Source organism: Nilaparvata lugens, chromosome 10 (genome assembly GCF_014356525.2).
Source record: "Nilaparvata lugens isolate BPH chromosome 10, ASM1435652v1, whole genome shotgun sequence".
NCBI classification, from domain to species: domain Eukaryota; kingdom Metazoa; phylum Arthropoda; class Insecta; order Hemiptera; family Delphacidae; genus Nilaparvata; species Nilaparvata lugens.
In genome coordinates, this window is record NC_052513.1 from 42,187,762 (window position 1) to 42,215,695 (window position 27,934).

A 27,934-nucleotide genomic window follows, 5' to 3' on the forward strand; every position below is an offset into this window, starting at 1 on the left:
ATCGCCAACGTCGATCGGCGCGAGGTAGATCGTCAAACGTATTCCAATGATGTCACTGCTGCTGAGTTGGAGACCAAACAGCCGCAGGGGCTGCCATATCTACCACCTGGGACGATCGAAACCATACTTGAAGTTTTCAAGACCACTGCTGCTGGAATAGAAAAGAAATTAGAAGAAACCGGCAATAGATTGGACAAGAAAATAGAAGAAACAAGTAATAGTTTGGACAAGAAAATAGAAGAAACCAGTAATAGATTGGACAAGAAAGTGGAAGAAATGACCGCAAACTTTTTGCAACTCAAAAGTAACGTTGAGGATTTACATCGAAAAATGGATGAAAAACAAATTGAAGCTAAGAATTATACAAATGAACAAATACAAACGGTGAGAAGTGAATTTGGTGAAAGAATTCTAAACCAACACCGGGAAAATACTGAAGCAAATGGTGAATTGGAGAGCAAGATTACCCAGGCCAATGCTAAGCTAGCTCAGAATGATGTGAGGTTAGGTAAATTGGAGGCTCAGCAAACAATCACACGGCCCAAATAAACCAGCTGAGAGCAGATGTCACACAGAATTCAGCTGAAACTTTAAATCCCGAAGTAATTAAGGGATTGAAAACTCAGCTAGATCAAACTAAAGCCGAGTGTCTACAAATAAAGAATAGTTTGGCTAACGTTTCTGGTGGTAATAATCATAATACTGGACAAATCTTGTCATCTTTACCAATATTTGATGATACTGAGTGCACCATTCAACCACGGGCATTCATTCAGCATTTGCAGGCTATTGATTCCGTTACTACTATACCATGGATTACGTGGAGAATGCATCTTTTACTATGTCTACAGAAAGAACCACTGATACACTTCAGAAGTCGCATTACTGAATTCAACTCATTAAAGGATTTTATTGACAACTTCTTAGCTACTTTTTGGTCTTCTGCAAGACAGAGAAATTTATTGTCTCACATCATTACATGCAGATATGACAAGCAGAATACGGAGCTGTCCATGAGTGCCTTTTCAGCCCACATTCGCTATTTGAACAATCTGATGGATAATCCAATCGAGAATGGAAATTGATCGAAATATTAATTGGGAAGTTACCTTATTCCATTCAGACGGCATTAAGCTCGCAAAGTTTTGAATCCTATGACAAGTTTGAGGCTTGTTTGAGTCGAGTACAGAGTGTAGACGATAAATTTGGTTCACGGAATTTCAAAACAAACCATCAGAAAGATGAGAGGTTAGGTGTTGTCGTGAATGAAGTTGAAACTCCTCATCGTAATTATAATCGAGGCAGTCAACCGAGTCGACCTCAAAATAATAGCCGTGGATTTGGAGATAATCATCGGAGAAATTATAATGAGGGAAGTTCATTTATTCCAAATAAATCAGTCGACTCAACTACAACTCCAGAACAAAACATAAACAGAAGCGATGACGCACTCAACCGCAGCCATCTGTATCAACAACCAGTTCGTCGCCCAACCAACAATCCCAGTCCAACAAAAAGCAGTTCCATTCTAATAATCAGAAGGGAAATAATTCTCAGCGTCGTAATAACAATAATTGACAACCAGTTTCGACTGTCTCTGGCATCAATCATCATAAAAACGAGACAGTCAGAAAAAAAGTTATTCCGATCGTAGGAGTAACCGACCGTGAGGTGCTGCAGTCTGGCGGAAAAATTCACACTGCTCCAACCACGTGACAGCGGTAAATCCAGTCATGAAGAGAAAAATCTGCCTGCTGTATTGCGTCAGCTAGTAGTGACAGTTTGCGGGTTCTGCCCCACGAGGCTACTAGTAGTGATGGTTTGCGGGTTCTGCCTTCCGAAGCTGATAGAGTTCCTCATCCAAGTGTTAATAACAGGAAGGCGAGACCTACTGAATTGATCTTTACAAATGAATTCAAAAATAAAGACAACTCCAATTTAAATCCAATATCTTCACCCATTATTCTCGAAAGTTACACCATTTTCCGAGAGGATGTCATAGATGATTTGTTAGATGATGAAGCTCCACATCGGTCCAGCTGCTTCACATCGCACCAGCTGCTCCACATCGCATCATTGGATCTTCACATTATCATCACAGCACCCACAACTCAAAGCAAGTTGTTTATTTATTGTATTATATTGTTTATTATTGTAATATAAAGATTTGCTCACTGGCAGTTAAGCCTACCCGCAATTACAACTAAATTGAAATTAATTCTAAAATATAAAGTAAAGTTATTTTGAATTATCCAGACAAAAAAAAAAAAAAAAAAAAAAAAAAAAAAATATATAAAATAATTTGGAAAAATTAGCTTATTAATTTACTCTAAAAAAAAAAAAAAAAAAAAAAAAAATTGAAGATAAAATAGAAAATAGTCTGCTGTGATATTTATTAATAATTTTAGGTGTAGGATATTTTTGTGATTGAAAATCAACCATTAAATGGTCTTCATATATTAGTATTGTTTGTTTGAAATATTATTGTTGTTATATTTGTGCTGTTGCATTATACATGCACTATTAACTATTAATTATCATTGGTGATAAAATTATCTTGAATATTATATTTGTAGCATGAAAGCTCACTATAGATTAGAATTCTTAATTTATATGTTATTATTGTTATTAACTTAATGAAATTATTGTAATCACATAAATGTGATTAGTATTTTGAAAAAAAAATATGATGCATCAGAAATCTAAAACATGCATTCAGCAACTAATTTATAGGAAAATTTGAATATGTTACTTATTGTATTTTTGTATAGAAATGTTGAGAAATGAAGGGAATTTTGGAATCAAGCTTTAAAAATAAACAGGGTAGAAATTTTGATTGAACAGTGGAGACTAGTTAAATGTATTGAATCACAGAGAGATATTATCAATCTTTGTAAGCTGGCATACTTGATGAAACTTGGTATAGTTATATTTTAACAGACCTGCAATATTGGATTAAAATTGTATTAATGTTAAATTGTAAATTTTGATAAAAATTGTTAATTGTTGGCATGGCCCTTTGATATTGTTATTTTGGCATCTTCTATGCACTCTATGCAGGTCTATTTCACTCATGCACCTCTGCTCTTTATTCTGTGAGGAGTGATGGGGGGCTTGTGCACCCATCCTCTCACCGTAGGGATTTTTGGATTTTGTGCATGTGGTATTATCCCACCTCTGTACTTCCTTTGTAAGTCTGACTGGGCAAAAATCCCGGGACCTTAGTTTGTGGTTTCTGGCACCACTGCTGCGGCACAAAGCCATGCATATTGTTGTAACATCATGCTTTTTTGTGCAGATTGTTGTTTGGCTGTGAATTTTTTGTGATAGACCCTAAGTCGTAGTTTTAAGTTAGCATATGTCATTGTACCCTTCTTGATTGAAATTAGAAAGCCTTTAATGGCCTAAAACCTTTCTAATTTGGGGGCTTTATGTCAGGATACAAAGCCTATGCCAGCATATTTTCTAAAATTAATGTATAATTGAGGCATAAATCAAATGTACTCACGTCAAATTATGTAAAACTCATTTAATTATAGTTTTATTAAATTCTTATAGTATTATTTCGTATAATTTACCAATTTATTGTCAGAGTCATTCGTCAACTGCCTACCAATGTTTACTTACTACCTTATTTTCAATAATTAGGTTAGAGTGAATTGCGCCAAAATTGATGACAAGCCTTATCTGTCAGCTGTTGATACTGCCGGCTACTGTGCTACTGTGATATCTCTATATTGTCTGTTTTCATTTTAAAACTAACTCAAGCTTGTTCATTTCTGCAACCCCTGTTTATTTTCTGTTTATCTGCTTTAATTTTATAGTCTTCCCGTTTAACGTAATTTTTTGTCATTTTCTGTGTTTTTCGAACCTCTGTGTCTAATTTAAATATTAAAACCGCGTGGAAAAATTCCCATTGGTGGACTTTTCCTTATTAGGCACAGGATTGGTTCTTGCCCAAATCACGTGGTTCTTCTTCTCAGAAGAAGACCAGGTGATTTCCGCTTTTTGGGAAGAAGAGACACTTGCCTTCTGAGAATCGAATTATCAGACCCGTTTAATTTGTCCTATTAAAATTAATGTTTAAATGGTTTCTCTTCTTGTTAAATGTAATATATCCAGTGTGTTAAATGTGTAGCTCCTCTGTAGTCTTGTGCTCTTAAATTAAATTGGAAGGCAAGTTCAATTTGTATAAGCTTATTCCTGAGGAAGAATTGTGAAACTAAATCCTGGGTGACGCCATTCCACGCCAGATCTTCAAGTGAAATAAAATTATTAAGTGAATTGGGGCCCCACGATCGAGTTGGTGAGCGAAAAATACTTATTCTATCCAATCAGTGAATTGAGAAAGCTACAATTTTCTATCAATTAATTATTGTGAAAGAGTGCAGGACTATATCCTCCTATAATACCGTGTACCCCTATTAAAATCCTAATTGCACTATATTACCAAGAACATTCATATTATTATCTCATATCAAGAACATTTATTACCAAATTTTGAAAACTCTATTATTCCAATTTGTCAATTATTTAATTAATTATTATTATTTGATTCTTAACGATTATAATTCATCAATAAATTTGCATAATTGTTAACCAGTTTCAGTAATTTCTCTAATTAGATCCTGCTCAGTTCGGTCTATGATTACCATATTGGATTTCCTCTGTAGGAATTATTTCAGGTATTGGAATATCAATATTGAATTTACTTGTTATTCATAAGAAATAAATTACATTCGCTGTGCTCGGGTTTGAATTGCCTGGAGATATTGGTAGGCTATCACACCTGATTCTCAGGTGGTTTATATCAGAGTACGGCGGAAATATTATTTCTTGTGGAATTGTAGGATATTCTGGACGGGTGTAGGCAGCTCTGCCGGCTGATTTTTTATCCGTATTACAGGTGTTAAGCGTCCAGAGGCTCTTGCGAATCCACAATACGTCAACGCGCAATTTCAAAAGGAACATACCTGTCAAATTTCATAAAAATCTATTATCGCGTTTCGCCGTAAATGCGCAACATATAAACATAAACATTTAAACATTAAGAGAAATGCGAAACCGTCGAGTTGAATTTTAGACCTCACTTCGTTTGGTCAATAATTTTGCGGTGCTAAGAATGATTATCATTAAAAAGCTACCTTCAAATAATTGATCCCTGCTTCTCTATCAGTAGTTATGCTAATTGAAATAAACAGCTCAATATCAGTTTAAACCAAGTTGAAATTGATCCAAGATTAAAACCCTTATCTCAGTTTGGTCCATATGCACCAGACGGAAATTGATCAGCTGTTACTTCAAACCTGGGAAGTACTGCAATGATAATCTAATGGTAGCTGATAGTTCTATTTCAGAGATATGTGATGAAATGGGGTGAAATGGGAATGGATTTCCTAGAATTACTCGAGAAAAACTGAATCTTAATAACCCTGTGCAAGTGAGCTCCCAGCTTCAATAATACGATTTGATCTCAGGGAAATTATCAGAGTTTTCCAAGAAGTGATTCAAGCATTGTTCCCTTTATGTACAGAGAATTTTGAAGAGATCAAAAACCATCTATTAAAAAATTGCACATATTGGAGATGATTTCAAGAATGAAGATGATACACTGAATAAACTGCTGAGAAAAAGAGAGAGAGAGAGTGAGTGAGAGAAAAATATTCAAAAAAGATTTCTAAGAGAATGAAGAATAAAAGAGATTTCCTTGAATTGATTCAAGCATTGTTCCCTTTATGTACAGAGAATGTTGAAGAGACCGAAAATCATCTAGTAAAATTGTGGATATTAGAGATGATTTCAAAAAAGAGATACACTGAATAGACTGCTGAGTAAGAGAGAAAGAGAGAGAGAGTGAGAGAAGAAGATTCAGAAAAGATTTCAAAGAGAAAGGGGAGAATGAGAGTTTTCCAAGAATTGTTCTCTTCATAAAATAGAATATACACAGAAGGTTGAAAAGATCGAAAATCATCTAGTAAAAATTGTCGATATTGGAGATGATTTCAAAAATGAAGTTGATACACTGAATAAACTGCTGAGAAAAAGAGAGAGAGTGAGAGTTCAGAAAAGATTTCAAAGAGAAAGGGGAAAATAAGAGTTTTCCAAAAATTAATTCACAATAATTGTGCTCTTCATAAAATATACTCAGGAGATCGAAGAGATCGAAAATTGCATCTAGTAAAAATTGTCGATATTGGATATGATTTCAAAAATGAAGTTGATACACTGAATAAACTGCTGAGAAAAAGAGAGATTGGATTGGATTAGATTTCTTTACTTATGTATGTTACAATGATTACTGGCTTATACACTAATTTACATTAAATGACGATAATGCTAGTTATTCAAAGAAATTTTACAAAGTATGAATAATTAATCAATGAGAATAAAGATTGAATGCAATTATAATAACGATAATATAATAATATGATGTAACTTCATAAATCGGCTGTGTTTCAACAGAGAGACAGAGAGAGAGAGTGAGAGAGGGTGATTGATTGATTGTTTTATTTTTCTCCTGGCAGGGTTGAAACCATTTGGTTCCCTCCACCACCCAACCAGGCCAACACAATTACATAGCATCAATCTAGTAGTCTACTTCTGAAACAACAACATGAAAATAAAAAGGAAAATATTGTCATAACAAAAGCAAAAGTGTTCTTAGCGAAATTTCATAATTTCATGGGAGTATTCATATCGTTTTCACCTTGTTTGTAAAAATAATTTTGAGGAGTAAGAAAATTGAAAGTGAAAAAGAGAGAAATACAAAGAGATAGACATACAGGATGAGAGAGAAAGACTGAAAGATTCAAAGAACTCAAGACTTATTGAGGAGAGATGTAGCATGAAACTCAAGTGGATTCTGGGAACAGGGATGTCGATTTCTCGTTGACTAGAGGAATATTATTCCTATTCAAGATGAAAAGCTTCTCAACTTCATAGCAACTCTTTATAACAGTCTCATATTAACAGACTACAAAGGAAATAAACTGCGCAGGAAATAAACTGGCAGCCAAAAGTTCCTAGAATTCCAGGAATCTTCATTTCAAATACTGCCATTATATCGTGGACTTCACTATACGATTTACAATAGTCATTTATAACTTTTTCGCCACAATGCACAGAAAGCAGCTGTTTTCCAGTCCCTACGTAGATCTGAAATACATTGTTTGCAGACGACTCTCGTCTGACGTCAGAGCAGGTTTCTTTCTGGCCTAGGCCGGAAAGAGTACCCTTTCCAGCCGCTAACATGGAACTAAGAAAGGTGATCGAAAAACTTTCTATTATTTGTGTTCATTATTCAATAATTAAAACATTTATAATAATATCATCTTATTGTCATTTGAAAGAATAAAAAAGTATAAACTCAACCTCCCACATAATTGAACATCATCTTTTAGGTTATTTAGACAAATCAGAATAAAAAATAAAAATACTTGCACAATTTCCTGATATTCAGATTACCTCAAATTTGCTAGAGCTATCACCTTCCACTTCTGCTTTCGGAAGTGCCTAGTAAACAACTATTCTCATATATATATTGTTTATTTTTGTGTGTGGCGAAAAATAGCGTTCGCACCACGGGCAAAAATGTTTTTCCGGCTCTCAATCTTTTCTAGTTCTCGGCCTACGGCCTCAGACTTGAAAACCGATTTCGAGTCGGAAAAATCTCATTTTCTGCTCTAGGTGCGAAATATACTATTGACTGAACAGAATCACAGCAGCTATGATAATATCACAGAATAAATCTTCAACAAACAAATAGTCCAATAAGTTTTCAAAAAATTCTCAGACTGAAAATAGTACAGAAATAACGTTGGAGTTGAAGGTTTGTTTTGAAGAAGGGTAATGAAATGCTGTTATTAACTTTAAAAATACGATGATAACACATAAAGCTGTTGACATGTTGACTTTGATGACAATCTTTATCGAGATTTCGAGCAAATCGTCATGTTTTCGGCATTCCTCGCTTGGTGAATAACTATTTTGGACCAGTTTAAACGTTGAGAATAGAGTTTTACGACTTGGCACTACTGATACGAATATTTATAGACTGATGGCCAAGATCGACATAGGGAAAAAACGGCAACTGAGATTTGTAGGAAGAAGAGATTTGTTGAATAACACAGATAAATCTCTTTTTAATATTTCGAGCAATAATTTATTCATCAGAATTTTATATTTTTCCCCTTTAATGACTCAATTGAGAATTATGGAGATGGTTATACAAGTTCTATAGTTATATCTATAGTTATAGTCATATTTATATATTATATAAGTTCATTATAACGTGGACTCCACGTTATAAAGGCAGTGTTTGATTAGCAATGGTATTGCTATCCTTGTCTATCATTCATCAAAGCGGATAGAGCAATCTCTTTCTCGCTTTGCTCTGTTGCCAGATCGTCTTTTAACAATGTAGAATTGATAATCAATTAACAAAATACTCAATTTTAATATTGTGATGATACTGTATCATTTGTGGTGATACTTGATCATTCAAAAAATATTTGAAGAGTACTATCATAGAAGATATCCCATGGTTTGAAGAATTCATTTAAAGTTTGTAAGTTTTGTATCAAATTATGGTGTTGTGTATCCAGTTGAGATAATACTGTATCATTTGTGGTGATAATTTATCATTCATAAAATATTTTAAGAGTACTATCATGGAAGATCCCATGGTTTGTAGAATTCATTCAAAGTTTTGTATAAATTATGGTGTATCAAATTGAGATGAAGATGATACTGTATCATTATGTTGTATCATTTGTGGCGATACTGTATCATTTGTGGTAATACTTTATCATTTGTGAAGATACTGTATCATTTGTGATGAAACTTTATCATTCGTGGTGATACTGTATCATTTATGGTAATACCTTAGAGAGAAGAGCATAAGAGGATATTCCATGATAAAGGTCGTTTACTGTCGACTATTGTCTATAATTAGTGTTTTGTTGGGGTGAGAGTGTGGGACTGGCACAGTATGAGAGACTACCAGCGTCACATAGCTCCACCCTCCACGAAAAAAAAATACTAGGATTATCGGCTTGAGTTAACAGTGGAATTTGCAACATAAACGCTCTATAGCATGGGATATCTTTTTATGGTATCTTGTGTCTATGGTGACAGGTTGTCGAGGTGACACTTTGTCACATTCCCTACTGGACTACCAACGCAGGACCAAAATCAATATTGATTCAGGCCCACTTTCAGGTCGTTGTCTCTACTCAACGACAAGTCAGCACAGAAAAACACAAAGAAAGGGAAAATTAGCTGCCAGAAACAAGATACTCTGTTTAGCTTCAGTCGGGCCAGAAGCACAGTACTCTGTTTAGCCTGAACTGGGCCACGTGCCCTGACAGGTCATGACCTTACAGAACACGTGTCAACAGCTGACAGGCGCGCACGCGCAGACACACGCACACTAACTTATCCTCCGCTCTCAACCAAAACAAACAGTGAGAGTGAACCATTTAACCAGGAGAGAGAGAGAGAGGTGTGGAGAGAGAGAAAGGGAGAGTGTGAGAGAGAGAGAGTGTGAGAGAGAGAGAGAGAGATGAAGAGTGTGAGTGAGAAATACAGAGTGAGAGAGGGAGGAAGAGAGCGAGAGAGTGCGAGAGAGATTGTGTGAGAGAGAGAGAAGAGTGTGAGAGAGAAGAAGAGAGTGTGAGAGAGAGATATAAAGAGTGAGAGAGGGTGGAAGAGAGCGTGAGAGGGCGAGAGAGATTGTGAGAGATGAAGAAGAGTGTGAGAGAGAAGAAGAGATTGTGAGAGAGAGAGAAGAGTGTGAGAGAGAAGAAGAGAGTGTGAGAGAGAAAAAGGGAGTGAGAGAGGGGAAAAGAGAGCGACAGAGAGTGAGAGAGATTGTGAGAGAGAAAGAAGAGTGTGAGAGAGATAAAGAGAGTGTGTGAGGGAAGAAAAGAGCAAGAGAGAGAGAAATATTGAGAAAGAGAGATATAGTGATTTGGAGAGAAAGATTGAAAGAGAGAAAGAGAGAAAGAGAGAGATAGAGATAAATCGAATGACAAGGAAGGGAGAAGACTACCTTCAACTTGCAGAGAAACTGATAAAGAGAAATATAGAGATTGGAAGAAATAGAGAGAGAGTGAGAGATTTAAAGATTGGAAGAGATAGAGAGAGAGAGAGATTCAGAGAGACAAATCAAATGACAAAGAAGGGATAAGACTACCTTTAACTTGCAGAAAAACTGATAAAGAATGAAAGAGAAAGAGAGAGACGGTGATTTAGAGATTGAGAGAGAGAGAGTGAGAGAGTGACTAAGCGTATGACAAGGAAGGGATATGATTACCTTCAACTTGCAGAGAAACTGATGAAGATTATTTGGAACAGAGACACTTCCTTCAACCAATAACAAATTTGATACACAGTATTTGATACAGTATCACCAGTATCGTTGCTAGCTTCTGATTGGTGCAATGTCACTCTCATAATGTCAACTGGCTCCTCCCATTTCTTAATTTCTTTATTAATTCATTCATTTATTTGTTCATTCCTTTATTTCTTCATTTATTTATTTGTTAATTTACTTATTTGTTCATTTATTTATTATTCATTTATTTATTAGGTTAGAACAAACAATACAATGATCGGAAAATAAAAAAACAGTCTATGGCCCAAAACTTTTTCAATTTCCTAATTTAGTTTCAAATTGTCCAGATTCAAATATCCATTCAGAGAGAAGTGGGAGTTTCTTCCACCAATCACAAGCTAGATTCACAGTATTTGTTACAGTATCTGATTGCTAGCTTCCGATTGGTGCAATGTCACTCCCATAATGTCAGCTGGCTCCTCCCACTCAGAGCAAAGTGGGAGTCCTTCCACCAATATAATACTGAAAATTCTGTGATGTGAACAACTACAAGACTTAGCTATTTAGGACTATGTGTAACCCTATCTAAATTTGGGAGAGGAATAGCACAAGGTTACCTTATTTTTCTCTCCCTATCATTTCTGTGATGTACTCATTGTATGAATCAATAAAGAATCAATCAATCAATCAATGAGAGAACCATAAATGTTTTATTTAGATTGACGAGATCCAATTATAAGATGAGGTCGAAACATGTACTGTATTTAATTTTGTACTGCAATTCCTTCCAGTTATTTTGATAAGGTTATTCTAACGTAGGGGACTCTCACCGACAAAATCCTCACGAATTCACTCAAGTTATTTGGAAAAGATGAGTTTTTGAATCGAGTTAACGGGTGCACACCTATACCATACAATTGCTACGATAATCTCTCGAATGTCAACTGACTTGATTTCCCGAACCAAAAGGAAAAGCGAATAATTTATAAGAGTTTCCTGCCGCCGACTTGGTAAACAGCATAAATCATCACAAGATGTCTTCCTATCCCTTCAGGCATCAGAATCTTTGAGGGAGAAATTGTTCACTTTCGAGGGAGAAAATATTCACTTTCTCCCTCCTGGAAACTGTGGGGGCATCCCCTGAAACTCGAGCTTTCTATAAACTGATTTCCAACACATTAGAAAAAATTGAAGATATTTCATTAGAAGCGGAGATAACATTTTTAAGATCTTTCAACGGAAGGGTGGGATAACATTCCACGCAGTAGAGGGCACTGATGTTTAGCATCTACTACTAACTGTGATTGACTAGTTGAACGAGCGTAAAGAGTTCCTACTTTTTACTTTCAATCGAGTTGTCCATCTGTAGATTAGTTTATTTGTATGTTCGTATTTGTAAGATGTCCCTTGCATGATTTAGCTGGATAATATTTTATAATGTGCTTCATTCATTGTATAATTTGGATCCCAATTGATGACAGGTTTATGGTGGGGTCCACGTTTTAATGACAGAAATTAATTGACATTGCTGTTGCTATCCTTGTCTATCATTCGACGAAGCAGATAGCGCTATCCTTTGCTTCCTCCGAAACTTTTCCAAATCGTTCTTCAACAATGAAGAAATATAACCAATTAACAAAATATTCGATCTCAATCATGAAAATTTATTATTAAATTATCAATCATTGAGAAATAAACGGATCACATATTGGTTGTGAACGGTTTCTTACCCGAATTTTGATTTTCAAAAATAGTCCAAAAAGTAGGTTATGTTCCATACACTTGAATTTAGGTCCAATTTTCAGTCTAAACATTTAAAAACAGAAAAGTTCGAATTCAGATTGTTTACAAACCAAATTGAAAAACAATTTATCATGGCGAATAAAATACAATTTACTATTTTCAACAAGAATGAAGATTTAATATCACATCTGATACACTATATGAATATGCGGAACCAGCTATGCTACATAGAAGGAAGTGACAAGGCAGAGAATCGGCAACGCTGTTCACTGACATAACGTGTACTTCACTTTAGTCAAAGATCCCATAATAGATCCCCTATGTTCAAATTTCAAGCCGATTTTCTTGTCAACTCAAGCCGATTACTATTGACTATTGTCTATTATTACTTATTAGTTGGGGTGAGAGTGTAAGAACGGCAAATAGTATCACGAAAAATAATAAATACTAGTAGTTCTGTGAGCAGTAGACCTCGCTCATGAATACAACTTTCAATCTAATGAGAAGCGCCAGTACAGTAAGTACAGTATATTGTGAATATTTAGCCATGTCATCTATTATTTTCTCCATTGAAAGTGCTAGAGACACTGTTTGCAGGGACACCGGACTTATCAAGGAGGTACCTTTATAAACGTCTCCATATTCACAATATAAACATATATTACAACTTTTCTAATAATTAATTATGAGAAATCAGTCAACTGACGGAAAAATGGAATATGCAGTAGGCAATTTAGATGATGAACCGTCTCACAGACGATGGTGAGATGGAAAATGGTTCTAAATAAGATGAGTTTTGTTGGTGACAATGACACTAATTTGCTAATGATGTTTTTCATAAAAAGTGGATTCAATGTTATGGCTTGTTATGCCTATGCAGAATGGTAATGCTCACAAATCAGTTTCCGATCTCATACCAAAAGGAAAACAAAAGACTTGACACTGTAGAGCGACACAAAAATGCACAATAAATGCATACAATACAATATATTATATTGTACCTGATAAACTGAAAATTCAGATGAAAAATAACTAAAACAATAACTGATAGTTATGAATAAAAGAAGTTGGAGATTTAAGAAATGTTCATGATGTTAAATATTGTCTACAACTAAAATAGTTGTTGATTTATTAGTTGATTAATTTCATGATTATAAAAATTGTCCACAACTAAAATAGTTGAGTTATGTGTAACATAGATAATAATAGTTATTTATGTATTGATATTAAAGATTTGTTCAAAATCAGCTTTTATTCAATAATTTTTATGTCAGTTTATATTATGTACATTCATCTAACAGTTTGTTGTATTGTAAGCAATTGTATATAAGTGTTCAAGCCAGTAATATTGTGATCTGCATGAATAAAGCACTCAAACAATCAATCTATCAATCTTCCTCCTCTTCTTCTTCTTCTTCTCCTTCGTTTTCTCATTTTTATTCTTCTTCAACCTGTTTACTTCTCCTCCTCTCTTCTCTTGCTTCTTCTTTCCCAGCTTTCTTTTTCGTCATTTTCATACTCTTTCTCTTTTTCATCATTTCCTTTCTGTCCTTTCTCTTCGAATTCTACTTTCTCTACTAAACAAGTAACAATGGTGGTTTTCAATGATACAGAGCAAGCTCAAGTGTTGCGTATCAAATACTGTGTATCAGACTTGTGATTGGTGGAAGCAACTCCCACTTGCCTCTGAATGGGAGGAGCCAGCTGACATTGTGAGAGTGATATTCAGCCAATCACAAGCCAGCAACACTGTTAATGAATGTAACCCATGTGATTTGAAAGCATGCTCCAGTCAGTGAATGAATATTTCATATTTTTACAATCATTTCAATCTGCAAGTCGTCATACTAGTATTAAAACTCGATGAGACGTTAATCTGGAATATCCCATGTTGTAACATCTGTATTCCGTTTATTATGATTTACTAAGATGTTGTTATTTTTTGCCAATTAATTTCTGCCAATAAAACATTTTCATTTTTTCATTTCTAAACGATTTCATCTACGATCAATTTATGTAGAAATTCATTTACTTGAGATTGATAGAGGTATAGTGAGGCCTACGCTACACTGGCAATGTAGGAAGATAGAAGAACAAATTTACCGATTCTCTGCCTTGTCACTACCTCCCATAAAGGATAGCTAATACCAGTATATCTGATATTAACTGTTCACTCTTGTTTAAAATAATCAATAATATTTTACTCGTCAAGGAAATAGTTATTGAATGATGAATTTTCATAATTGAGAATAACCATTTTGTTAAATAATTATATTTGTACATGATTCGACACCGATCTTGCAACTTTGCGGAGGTAGAAAAGGTTCGCGCTATCTGCTTTGTTGAATGATAGACAAGGATAGCAACACCAATGTTAATAAAGTAGGTACTGCCATTATAACGTGGAACTGACTATAGGAAAATGATACGAAGATGTTGAAAGGATGATAGACAAGGATAGCAACACCAATGTTAATTGACCGAGCGAAGTTAGGTCCAAGATTCAAGTCGACGGTTTGGCATTTCTCTTATGTTTAAATGTTTAAATGTTTGAATGTTTATATATTTATATGTTGCGCATTTACGGCGAAACGCGGTAATAGATTTTAATAAAATTTGACAGGTATGTTCCTTTTTTAATTGCGCGTCGACGTATATACAAGTTTTTTTGGAAATTTTGAATTTGAAGGATAATATAAAAGGAAAAAGGATCCTCCTTCATACGCCAATATTAGAGTAAAAATCAGACTATAGAATTATTCATCATAAATCAGCTGACAAGTGATTACACAGATGTGTGGAGAAGCCAGTCTATTGCTGTATTTCCATAAGGTCTATAGTTCCAATCAGGTACTTGTGGATGAGAATACTGCGTGAGGTCTACTGTTCACAGAACTACTAGTCAAGTACTGCCATTATAACGTGGACCAGACTATACTTTGATGACTGCCGGGGTTTCAGGGATGCTGTTTTGCTGACGAGGACTTTTCCAAGATAGAAGATACTCGAGCGTCGCGGAAAATCCACTTCAACTGAAGAAGAAAAGTGCGAAAGAAAAGGTGAAAAGCGGAAAAGTGTGAGGAAGAGGTGAAAAGCGAGAAAGTGTAAAGAAGAAAGTATGAATTCGGGTCGAGAGTGCTTGAACCTCGTCATAGAATGAATGACGTCATCAGAATATTTTGAAGTAAGTGGTGTGTTGAGCTCTGAAGATCCTCAGAGGGGTCTGAGAATTTGGGTATTTTTGAAGATTCAAGGAAGGATATTGGTGGACCTGTAGTGAAATCCACGTTATAATTTTTTTATTTATATTTTTTACAAAGAAGCACTGATTGGGAGAGAAAAACTAAGGATACTCCTTGTACTATTTCTCTCCCACATTTAGATAGGTAACATTTTAAAAGTCCAAAATAGGGTTATGATTTCACTTTACTAAAATTTGGTTAATTTTCACTCAAAAACAACGAAAACTAAGATTTTTAAATTTTGCCGGTTGAAAATTAAAAAAATAACAAAAATATAAACAAAAAACACAATTGAAAATCTGGTGTGGCGCACTCACACAACTTTCCTTGCCGTTATGAAAATTGATCACCTGACGCTACTGTTCCCGCGCATCTCAAGTTTACTATTCAAAGATTTGAGCCAGCTGGTGACAGGGCAACAACGCTGGAGACACACATGAGGTCTGCTATCTCTTCATAGTGAATGATTTAATAGAATCAACAATAATTTGCAATTGAATAATCACATTTTCTCTAATTTAAAGCTTATTTCCAATTTTAGGTGAAAATGTTACTGAACATTAATTGTAGAGATTTTCATGCTCAATCTACTCCACTTGATTTTTTTTGTTTCAATTGTATCTGAAGCCAGATAATTGAGAATCTATCTGTATTGATGGGGCGGAGCTCCAGAAATTTTTACAGATAATTATTGGACTTGTGGCAGTTGATAGAACTTATCGATGACTATTTTAGGTATGAATTTGATCAAAATCGTTGGAGCCGTTTTCGAGAAAATCACGAAAAGCCCTGTTTTTGACAACCTTTTCGCCATTTTAGCCGCCATCTTGAATTGTATTTGATCGAAATTGTTCGTATCGGATCCTTATAATCTAAGGACCATACGTTCCAAATTTCAAGTCATGCCGTTAATTGGGAGATGAGATATCGTGTACACAGACGCACATACACTCTTACACACACACACACACACACACACACACACACACACACACACACCAATACCAAAAAATCACTTTTTTGGACTCAGGGGACCTTGAAACGTATAGAAATTTAGAAATTGGGGTACCTTAATTTTTTTCGGAAAGCAATACTTTCCTTACCTATGGTATTAGGGCAAGGAAAGAAAAAATGAACAGTTAATATTCAGATATAACGGTTCAGCTATCCTCTATAGAAGGCAGTGGCAAGGCAGAGTATCAGCAACGGTGTTCTCCTACTTTGCTATATGGTTTTTTAACAATGTGGAAGTATAATTAAACAAAATATTCAAAAAAAAATATTAAATTTTGCTATTTGATCATTGAAAAGTAAACTTCTTGACGAATGAAATAAAATTGATTATCTTGGAGAAGGATGAACAGTTGATATTACATTAGATATACCGGTATCAGCTATCCTCTATAGAAGGCAGTGACAAGGCAGAAAATCGGCAACGCTTTTCTCCTATCTTCCTCCACTGCCTTTATAACGTGGACCTCAGTATAGCAGGGAACTGTTAATTAATGTAGTTTGTTATATAGGTATGTATTGTTTGTTCAGCTAAATTTGTTCAATTTTTAGTATTGCTTCTATAGGACAGGGGTGCCCATAAGGGGGAAGGCCTGACCCAGACTGTGACATTGAAATTTTTGAAAGGGGGGGGACTCGAAAAATAAAAATTTTGACCCAGACTCGAAAATTAAACTGAGATGTCAATTTTGTAAATGACGAATAAAGACCAATCCCTTTGATATTCCTAATCAATAGGATTCAAAGGGGCTAAATTTCTCTGAATTTTGGAGGGTGTATGTCATTACCGTTGTGTAACAGATTTTTATTTATTTATTTATTAGGTTGGCACAAACAATACAATGATCGGAAAAGAAAAAAACAGGCTATTGCCCAAAACTTCTTCAATTTCCTAACTTAGTTTAAATTGTCCAAATATTATACATAGGTTATGTCCAGATTGCATTAGAATTAAAGTAACTTACACAGGCCCGGTTGCACAAAAGCCGGTTACATTTTAACCGTGATTTATTCCACGAGAACCAGTCAGGTTACCAGAGGTTATATTTTGATAAAAATATAAATTTTATATTCATTTGTGCACTAAAAATTGAACAAATTTAGCTGAACAAACAATACATACCTATATATTATTTAGCGTATGGCATTTTTTGTCAAATTTAAAAATTTCACACTTTTATAAGTGCACGTCGAGGGATGAAATATACTGTATTGCCTGGGGACTGGCTACAGTGAAGTCGTTAGCCTCGCCCAGGTAGGCCACTACCTCCGTAAACAAAGCCGTTGTGCATTCGTGTGACGTCAGCACAGGAAGGGTTCGTACACCAATAAAAATTCGTTGATTTCAGCTGATCTATATCAGCTATTGTTTTTATTGGTTTAGGAGCCCTACCTGTGCTGACGTCACACGAATGCACTATGGCTTTGTGTTTGTTTACGGAGGTACTGGGTAGGCACGTCTCTCACATTCAAATATAATGTGGTGCACTGTCTGCTCCTATATAACAAACCACATTAATTAACAGTCCCCTTATAAGATGAAATCAAGGTCTTATCTGATTGGTTCTCATGAAATTAATCACGGTTAAAATTTAACCAGCCTTCGTGCAACCGGGACATGGATTTTTCAATGACTCCAGTAAATTCAAACTTCGGGCAATATATTATTATATTGATTAAACACTTATGGAAGTTATCAAGATTGTTTACTCTAACAAGGGTTAAACTCATGACGTAATAAACCCAACTGTATCGATCGCTAACATGTTAGTAGGTAGAGGGGGGATATTTGTCGTCACCCACAACCAGGGGGGTACTTCTCCCCCCCCCATTACGGTTGAGGGAAATGGTTCAATCTTCCAATATGTGTTTGGTTTGGTTCAGTCAACAGAAACGATGATATTACCTGGAAAACGTAAATATTACTCCTATCAGATACCTATTTATACTCTATTTGAACCCTCAACTGAAAACTAGTCTATATGGTAATCGATTATTAGTTCACATTGGCATAGTACCCTTATAAATTATAATTCCTATTGAATGAAAAAGATAAATGAAAATATGATATTACTTGGAAAACGTAAATATTACTTCTATTAGATACCTATTTATACCCTATTTGAACCCTCAACTAAAACTATAATGGTATTCGATTATTAGTTCACATTGGCATAGTATTGTACCCTTATAAAGTATACAAAAATAAATGAAAAAGACTAAGCAATTTTAAAAAAACACAGATTTGTTGATACTTAGAAAGACCGGTTTCGGTTATTACACCGGTCTTTCCGGTTATCACCGGAACCGGTCTTTCTGAGTATCAATAAATCTGTGGTTTTTTGACAATTTCTTAGTCTTTTTCATTTAATATGAATAATTACCACAATATCAACTTCTCAACTACACAAAAAGTATACTTCCTATATGGATTGAAGGTAGAAATTATAATTTTATCAATAAAGACTCTTGGTTGAGAGTAGTAACTGTTTCATTCGTTCATATTTTTCAAGTAAGGATTTATTGCCGGCCTCATAAATTCTGATTGACCAATCTCTAGTAAATTTATAAATTGTGCATCAGAATATATATAGTCTGGGTGAACCCCTACGATTGGTCGATAGCTGTTGACCAATAGAAACTGAGCTCTACTACCATTGGCCAAGACAAGGCACGCAGCAGATAATAGAAAGGTTTGTTAAATTTTGTTGAATCATTTGAATTTGACAAGAAAGTAGCTGGTTTCTTAAATATCAATATCTCAGTAATTTCCATATTTATTGATTCATACAATAAGTCCATCATCAAAATGATAGGGTGAGAAAAAATAAGGTAACCTTGTGCTATTTCTCTCCAAAATTTAGATAGGTTACAAATAGTCCGAAATAGGTTAAGTCTTGCAGTTGTTCACTACAAACACGGTTGAAAATTTCAAAGTTTCGTTCCCACAGCTTTCCAAGACAATATCACGTTCCATAGGATCTAAAAGACTGGATTTCCGTTCTGCCTTGGGCTCCGAAAAAACTTGTATATATTTTCTAAATAATATCTGTCAAAGGAAAAGGTTTGCAGCAGTCTTTCCTTGTTATCGAGCTTTTAGGTAATCCAATACTAATGAAGCTGAACGAGGAAGGAAGACCTTCTGAGTTTTTTGGCCTGATTTAGTTGGGCTAATGAGATGATGCTCCACTATTTACCAAAGGATTATTATAATGCCAATTATGAGGGGGCCTACAGGCCTATAGTGAAGTCCACGTTAAGTTGTGAAGCAATATAACCTACCTTTTAGACATTGGCTTACTATTATTAAAACTCGGTAAGGGAACAGTTTTGGGCAAGGCCTGTTGGACCTTTTCTAATCATGTGTTTGATTTGTGCATTGGTTAATGTAAATTAATGAATGAATAAATAATGTCAGTGGAGAAAGATAGAAGAGCAACGTTGCCGATCCTCTGTCTTGTCAATGCCTTCTATGGAGGATAACTAAGGGTTTATTGATATAATATTAACTGTTGATTCTCGTTAAAAATAATAAATTATAATTTATCAAGTGGGAAATTATATTTTTCAATGAATTTTCATAATCAAGATTAAATATTTTGTTGATTAATTATATTTCTACATTGTTAAAACCCGATTTGGCAACAGACAAAGCGAGAAAGAGATAGCGCTATCTGCTTTGTTGAATGACAGACAAGGATAGCAACACTATTGACAATTGTTCACAGCCATTACAAAGTGGAATTCAATATAGTCACGGAGTAAAGAACACTTATCATTGTTATGTATTCTGTGCTATAGTGCTCTGGAAAGGTTGTAAGTAGTTGATACATTAAATATATATCTCATGAAGGCTAGATATATCAATGGAGTAGCGATATTATTGATACATTTTAGACATTGCATTAAGCTACAATTATTATTCACGCACAAACTCATTATTCATTATATTCATATTTATCACATTGTGTACAAATACTTAACATGAGGAAAGGCACAACAGGCTCATGCCCAAAACTGTCCCATTTCCAATTTATACTATATACTGTCCAAATCAAAAAGTTGGTTATGTCACTCTCACTTTTCAAAATACAATTAAGAAGTACTTTATTTCTCAACTGCAAATATTGAGAAGTACACAATTATATACATCGCAGCTCGGAATAGATCAACAAGCCATCATCTATATTGAGATGGCTCATTACACTATATAGTGAGGTCCACGTTATAATGGCTTTTTTTGATCAACATTGGTGAAGCTATCCTTGTCCATCATTCAACAAAGCAGATAGCGCTATCTCTACCTCCGAAAAGTTGCAAGATCGTTTTTCAATCAACAATATAGAAATATAATTAACATTACATTCAATTTCAATAATGAGAACTTAACATTAAATCATTAAAAATACTTGACCAATAGAATAAGTTTAATAGAGAATGCATTATTCAAATGCTAATTAATATATAATTATTATTTAACGAAAATCCTAAATAAATGCTGTACATCACCCGAAGACCTCTGCTACTGCAGACATTGAATTTCCATCTAGCTGTTAACCCTGTTGTCAATGTCTGCAGTAGCAGAGGTCTTCGGGGTGATGTACAGCATTTAATTAGGATTTTCGTTAAATAATAATTATATAGAATAAATTTATTGATCATTTTTCACAAGAATGAATAATGATTGATATTTCATTAGATAAACCGGTACCAGTTCTGTAGGAGGTTCTGTAGGAGGCAGTGGCAAGGCAGGAAATCGGTGAAGCTGTTCTCCTTCTTTTCTACATTGACATTATTTCGTGGACATCACGATACCATATTCGTATATAGTGCTTTCTCATAGTGCAATTTTTATAGTGCTCTGAATATATTGTTAGAACTTTTTGTGTAGTTGAGAAGTTGATATGGTGGTAATTATTCATATTGGATGAAAAAGAATAAGAAATTGTCAAAAACCACAGATTTAAATTTATTATTATTATTTCATTGGCAATTACAGATCATAATTATAATAATATAATATGATGGGAGAAGACAACAGGCATAGCCCAAAACTGTCTTCTCACAAATCTGTGATTTTTGACAATTTCTAAGTCTTTTTTATTCAATATTGTTAGAAGTTGAATATATTATAAGATTTACGCATAAGTACACAATTTTATACTTCTTAGTTCAGAATGGATCTATACAAAACACGTTCTCTATGAGTATATTGAGACAGAAGATAATTAATGAGAGCTCATGAGATAAGAATGATTTAGAGCAGAAAGATTAGGAGTGGAAAATATGAAAATAGAATTATCAAGATTAATCCAAAAAACAGAGTTCTAAATTGGATGTTTTTGTAATTTTGACATAGATTGATACTGCGTTTTGAGAACATTATGTTACTGAAATGAGGCTTAGATTGGACTAGTGATCGTTTTTGAGAAAGAAAGGGGTTGGTGGTTTATTAGTAACTAGCCGTCAGGCTCGCTTCGCTCGCCATATCCGTCTAGCCAGGGGGCTCCGCCCCCTGGACCCCCGACTGGATCATCCAAGAATGAGATCAGCAGGCTCGCTTCGCTCGCCTGCATTTTTTCATTTTTATCATATTATAATAGGACAATCCAGTCGGGGGTCCAGACTAAACGTCTGGCTAAACAGATATGGCGAGCGAAGCGTGCCTGACGGCTAGTAATATAATATTCCCAGGATTGAAGTAGCAGTGCCCAATCAATTTTTCCGCGATAAATTCATTTAAATCTTCAACTTGGTGCCAACCTAACAAAATCAACTCAACTTAATGCCAACCTGACAAAATTATTGATTTAGTTGCCAGTTAACAACTGTTTCGAAGAGGTACTCTATCTAGATTATAGTTCTATAGTAACATATGATATGGAAATTTCAATTCTAATTAAGAGATTGGGAGAAGAAGAATATACATGCTAAAAGACGAACTTTAAACCCTTAAAAACAACCCTTAGAGTTGGAATATTGCCAAAAGATTTCTTAGTGCGCCTCTAAAGGGCCAACTGAACATACCTACCAAATTTGAACGTTTTTGGTCCGGTAGATTTTTAGTTATGCGAGTGAGTGAGTGAGTGAGTGAGTGCCATTTCGCTTTTATATATATAGATTATTCTAACCAGACTACGAATAAGCCAAAATGTTTATAATACACATTGAATTTGGGAACTCACGAGTAGGTTTTCGGTAATGTGAGAAAAGAAATATATAATATTTTTTAATTATAATATGAGCAAAGAAACATTACAATGTATGGAATTACTTGATGGAATCAAGCCAGCTTTTGGTTGCCATGGAAAAAATTGTAATGTGAAATTTTCAGTTCAATATTATCATCAACATTTTTATAGTTTTTGCTTTTTAAATGTAATTTTGTGTTTGAAAATAGTTTTCTTGATTTTAAAATGTATAAAATAGGAACTCAGGAAGTGAAAGTGCAAATTTTTAGTGAGAAAAATGAAGAACCCAAAACATAACCTATAAACTTGAGTGTTGATAGGAAATGACATTGGGTAATACGGCAAGGCAGAACATCCGAAAGGATCTCTCTGCCGATAAAAGCCATAAGAGTAAATAAATAAATAAATTACAATGTATAATAAATTCATATTAAACGAAAATCCCAATTAAATGTTGTAAATCACCCCGAAGACTTCTGCTACTACAAATATTGACAACAGGGTAAACAGCTAGATGCAGGGTAAACAGCGGGTGAGTCTTCGGGGTGATTTACAGCATTAAATTGGGATTTTCGTACTGCTACATGACTATTATTGAAGCATTATGAGTAACACTGCCACTTGAATGTGAATGAAACAGTAGTTTATGCATGGTAGGATATGTACCTTGGATATGAGCTCGTCGTGATTGGCGAGATGAGCCCGGCAGTGTATACAAGAGTAGGTTCTGTGACAATGGGGCAGATAAGCCTGGAACGTTTTCACCATCGTGACCCCAGTCCCACTGCCATAAGCATCACTCTGTCCTCCTGGAAAACAAAATTTTAATTAATATTAAACTAAGTTTACAACAGTTTAATCAATATTAATCTCAATTCATCCTGAAAATGCATGCCTATTAATAATGTGGCATTCCTAAAGTATGTATTCTAACCGTAAGCATCACTCTGCCCTCCTGGAAAACAAATTTTTAATTAATATTAAACTAAGTTTACAACAGTTTAATCAATATTAATCTCAATTCATCCTGAAAATGCATGCCTATTAATAATGTGGCATTCCTAAAGTATGTATTCTAACCGTAAGCATCACTCTGCCCTCCTAAACACGAATTTTATCATTAATATTCATCTAATTTGACAAAAATTAAATCAATATTTATCTCATTCCATTCTGGAAAGAAATGCTTTGAAGATGTGACGTGCTTTAAACAGTACGTATTCTTACCAAAAGCATAACTGTGTCCTCCTAAACACAATTTTTTAAATTGATATTCAGCTAATTTGACAAAAGTTCTACCAATATTCGTCTCATTTCATCTCATCCTGAAAAGACATGTTTCAATAATAAATATGACATGCCTCAAATATGTGTTCTAACGGATTCTAAGCATAAGAACCACTTTGTGCTCCTAAACACAACAATTTTATCAATATTTATCCATTTTCATCCCGAAAATGTGACATGCCTCAAACACGTATTCTAACCAAAAGCATCACTTGGTCTTTCTTAACACAACATTGAAAACATCAACAACATACTTATTCATCCTAAAAATAGATTAATAGATTAAATGAATAAAGGACTGAAAATTTTGTGAAGTGAACAAACCTATTTCAGACTATGTGTTAGGTTATCTAAATTTGTGAGAGGTATAGCACAAGGTTACCTTATTTTTTTCTCTCCCTATCATTTTTATGATGTACTCATTGTATGAATCAATAAAGAATAAAAATCAATAGAGATGTATTAATCTTTGTATGTATTGTCATGCTTGATTTCAGTGAAGAAAACTGAAAATGAATATGATGTTAACTGTAGGATACACCAACATAACACTAGACATAGGAATAATATAAGAGTCGAGTATTGCCAATTACAAGTTCTCAAAAAACTGGCAATACATGTCAATAAAACTTTATAACGCTTTGCCTGAAAATATCAAAAGAATGAGCTTTAATAGTTACTGTAAATATTTGAAAAAAGTACTGGTCAATGAATGTTTATATAAAGTTGAAGATTTCTTTGTAATAGATTTTTTAAATTGATGTTTTCTGTGTTATTAATGACGTTGTTGTAACATTTTAATGTTGTGTGACAATAAATAATTTGTTTGATTGATTGATTGAATGGTACCATCCATTGATGGAACGCATACCATCGTTAAGGTATGTATTCTGACCATAAGCAGTCTTGAAACCCGATGAAAACTGTTTTAATGGACCAAGAAATTCAAAAATAATAATCTTAAGCTGCTTTTTGACTTCTTACTCATGATGACAAGATATCATATCAATTACCAAAATTAAAAAACAGTATTTTCTGTGACGTAGAATTCACCGTCTAAAGAAGTTTTCACTGAAAACACAACCAAGCCCTACAGAAATTCAAGTCTTTGAATTTGAGACTCTTCGGAGTCTCTTTGTCATTTATAAGCTCTACAAAAACTATAAAATAACTGAAACACTTCGAGTTGCTTTTTCACTTACAAACTTGATAAAAACCATACGAACATCTAAAAACTCTGATTCTTATCATCACTAGCAAACTTCACAAAAGCTATACACAAATTAAAATACTTTGAGTCTCTTTATCACTTACAAGCTCTTTAAACTCTGAAAAAACTATACAATCATTCAAAACACTCACTTTCGTAACTTTGGATTACTTTTTTCACTTACAAACTCTACAAAAACCATACGAACATCCAGACACTTTGATTCTAATTGTCCCTTACCAACTTCTCAAAAGCTGCACACAAATCAAAACACTTCAAGTCTTTTCATCACTTACTAGCTCTTCAAACTCTAAAAAAATATACAATCATTCAAACACTTACTTTCGTAACTTTGGATTACTTTCGTCAAATACAAACTCTACAGGAACTATACATAAATCGAAACACTTCGAGTCTCAAGCTTGTAATCCTAGTGACCAACACCTACTGAACCAATCTACAACACGATACTGTAACAACACCAATTATTGACAACAAGGCATTTATTACTAGATTGTATCTCTATACAGTGACAGGACTATTATTAGAAGACAGGCAAAACTATCCAGACAACGCTGAATTCTATAGACTTTCACCATCTAAAATTGGAGGAGTTTACGCTGAGATTGTACATGCTATAGTGAGGTCCACGTTATAATGACAGTGGAGGAAGATAGGAGGACAGCGTTGCCGATTCTCTGCCTTGTCACTGCCTCCTATAAAGGATACCTGTATATCTGATGTAATATCAACTGTTCATTCTTGTACAAAATAATGAACTATATTTGATTCGTCAACGAAATACATTTTTCAATTATTAAATAATTACCGATCGAAGTGAGGTCTAAGATTCAAGTCGACGGTTTGGCATTTCTCTTAATGTTAGAATGTTTATATGTTGCGCATTTACTGCGAAACGCGGTAGTATATTTTCATGAAATTTGACAGGTATGTTCCTTTTTTGATTGCGCCTCGACGTATATACAAGGTTTTTGGAAATTTTGCATTTCAAGTATGATATAAAAGGAAAAAGGAGCCTCCTTCATACGCCAATATTAGAGTAAAAATCAGACTATAGAATTATTCATCATAAATCAGCTGAAAAGTGATTACACAGATGTGTGGAGAAGCCAGTCTATTGCTGTAAGGTCTACAGTTTCAATCAGGTACTTGTGGATGAGAATACTGCTTGAGGTCTTCTGTTCACAGAGCTACTAGTAGCTTTCATACTGAGATAAGACATTCTGTTAATCAATTATATTTCTTTATTGTGAAGAAACGATCTGCCAACGTTGCAGAGCTAGAAAAGTATAGCGCTATCTAGTACAAAATAATCAAATATATTTTGTCAAGAAAATAAATTTTTCTATGATTGAATAATCATCTTTCACCAAAGATACATTTTTTAACAATAGTAATACTTCTACATTGTGAAGAAACGATCTGGCAACGTTGCAGAGCTAGAAAGCGATAGCGCTATCTGCTTTGTCGAATGATAGACAAGGATAGCAGCACCAATGTTAATCAAATACTGCCATTATAACGTGGACATCACTGAAGGAGAAGACTGAAGCTGTGTTGGATGTAATTTTCCATCTAGATTGCTCTATACTTTGCTCTATACATTGTGGGACTATTCTATACATTGTTGCCAGCCACTCAGCTGACAGACAATGTTGCAGTGCCTATCCTAGACAATCTTAGACAATCCTAGACAATCTCAGCTGTCATTCAAGTCGGCAACGCTTTTCCATCCACAAAGAAAATCTAGACATCACGTTTTTCACGCTCCTCATTTTCTCTTTCTGTTCACAAAAGTCGTTTTCAATTTCTCTTCTCTATGTCTGCCGTAGTTTTTCACTTTTGAAAGTGACTTGTCCCGGAGTTATTTTGTCTGTACTATTGGAGTTGCCGTCAATGGCGTAGTTGCCACAGTTATCTATTTACTTACTTATTTATTTATGAAGTGCATTATTTATTCATAGATATTTCAGTTGCCACAGTAATCTATTTAGTTACTCATCCATTAAATTATTTATTCATCACAGTCAAAATCCATACAGTTATGACTGAGAGATCAAAAGGCTCAGCTCAAAACAATTTAAGGCTGTGCAAAAGCTAAAAATTAACTTTCTACTGGTGATATTTTTCAAAGTTTCTCAATTTGTTTACTATTTAGCTATCAAAATGAAAACTTTTTCTCAGGAAAATATTTTTTTCCGATCATTACGCTTTGAGATATGAGCGCCTAAAGTTTAAATTTTTGGGACAGAACATTTCAAATTCGGTAAGAGATAAATCGATGAGATTTAGAGGATAGAGATTCTTTATGGTATTGTTGATCTAGTAAAACAAAAATTTTCTTAAACTATCAATTTTTGATTAAGTTATTCAATTTAATAAAAATGACAAAAAATAACTTTCAGTTGAGTTATTTTTGGTCAATTTTGGAAATTGGATAACTTTCTTAAAAATTTATAGTTTCAGAAAATTTTTGTTTTACTAGATCAACAATATCATGAAGAATCTCTATCCTCTAAATCTCATGGATTTATCTCTTACCGTATTTGGAATGTTCTGTCCCAAAAATTCAAATTTAGGCGTTCATATCTTAAAAATTAATGATCGGAAATTTTTTTTTCTGAGAAAGCTTTTTAATTTTGATATCTTGATAGTATACAAATAGAAAAACTTTGAAAAATATCACCAGTAGAAAGTTTATTTTTAGCCTTTGCACAGCTTTGTAAAAGGGTTTATTTCGCCTACAAGATATTAAGTTGAATTTTCTGTTTATAAATGGAGGAAACACATTATTTTCCAAAGTGATTTCGAAGGACCAGAAACTGGAATAGAATTCAACTATGTGATTTTCAATTAGAAATTCATTCTCTACATACAATTCATTCTATCATAG

General features: G+C 34.2%; 2 protein-coding genes across 3 annotated transcripts in view; one reads left to right on the forward strand and one right to left on the reverse strand.

The window, feature by feature from the left end:
• The window catches only part of LOC120353379, a 4,350-nt gene extending 3,347 nt beyond the window's left edge, over window positions 1-1,003 (forward strand). The window contains exon 2 of the mRNA XM_039436903.1: window positions 1-1,003. Within this exon, the coding sequence (XP_039292837.1) occupies window positions 1-549 (549 nt within the window). The 3' untranslated portion in view covers window positions 550-1,003.
• The window catches only part of LOC111057049 (protein yippee-like 1), a 225,857-nt gene that overhangs the window by 20,851 nt on the left and 177,072 nt on the right, over window positions 1-27,934 (reverse strand). For both annotated transcript variants that reach the window (XM_039436908.1, XM_039436909.1), the window contains exon 3: window positions 23,190-23,332. In XM_039436908.1, the coding sequence (XP_039292842.1) occupies window positions 23,190-23,332 (143 nt within the window). The remainder of the gene's footprint in view (window positions 1-23,189; window positions 23,333-27,934) is intronic.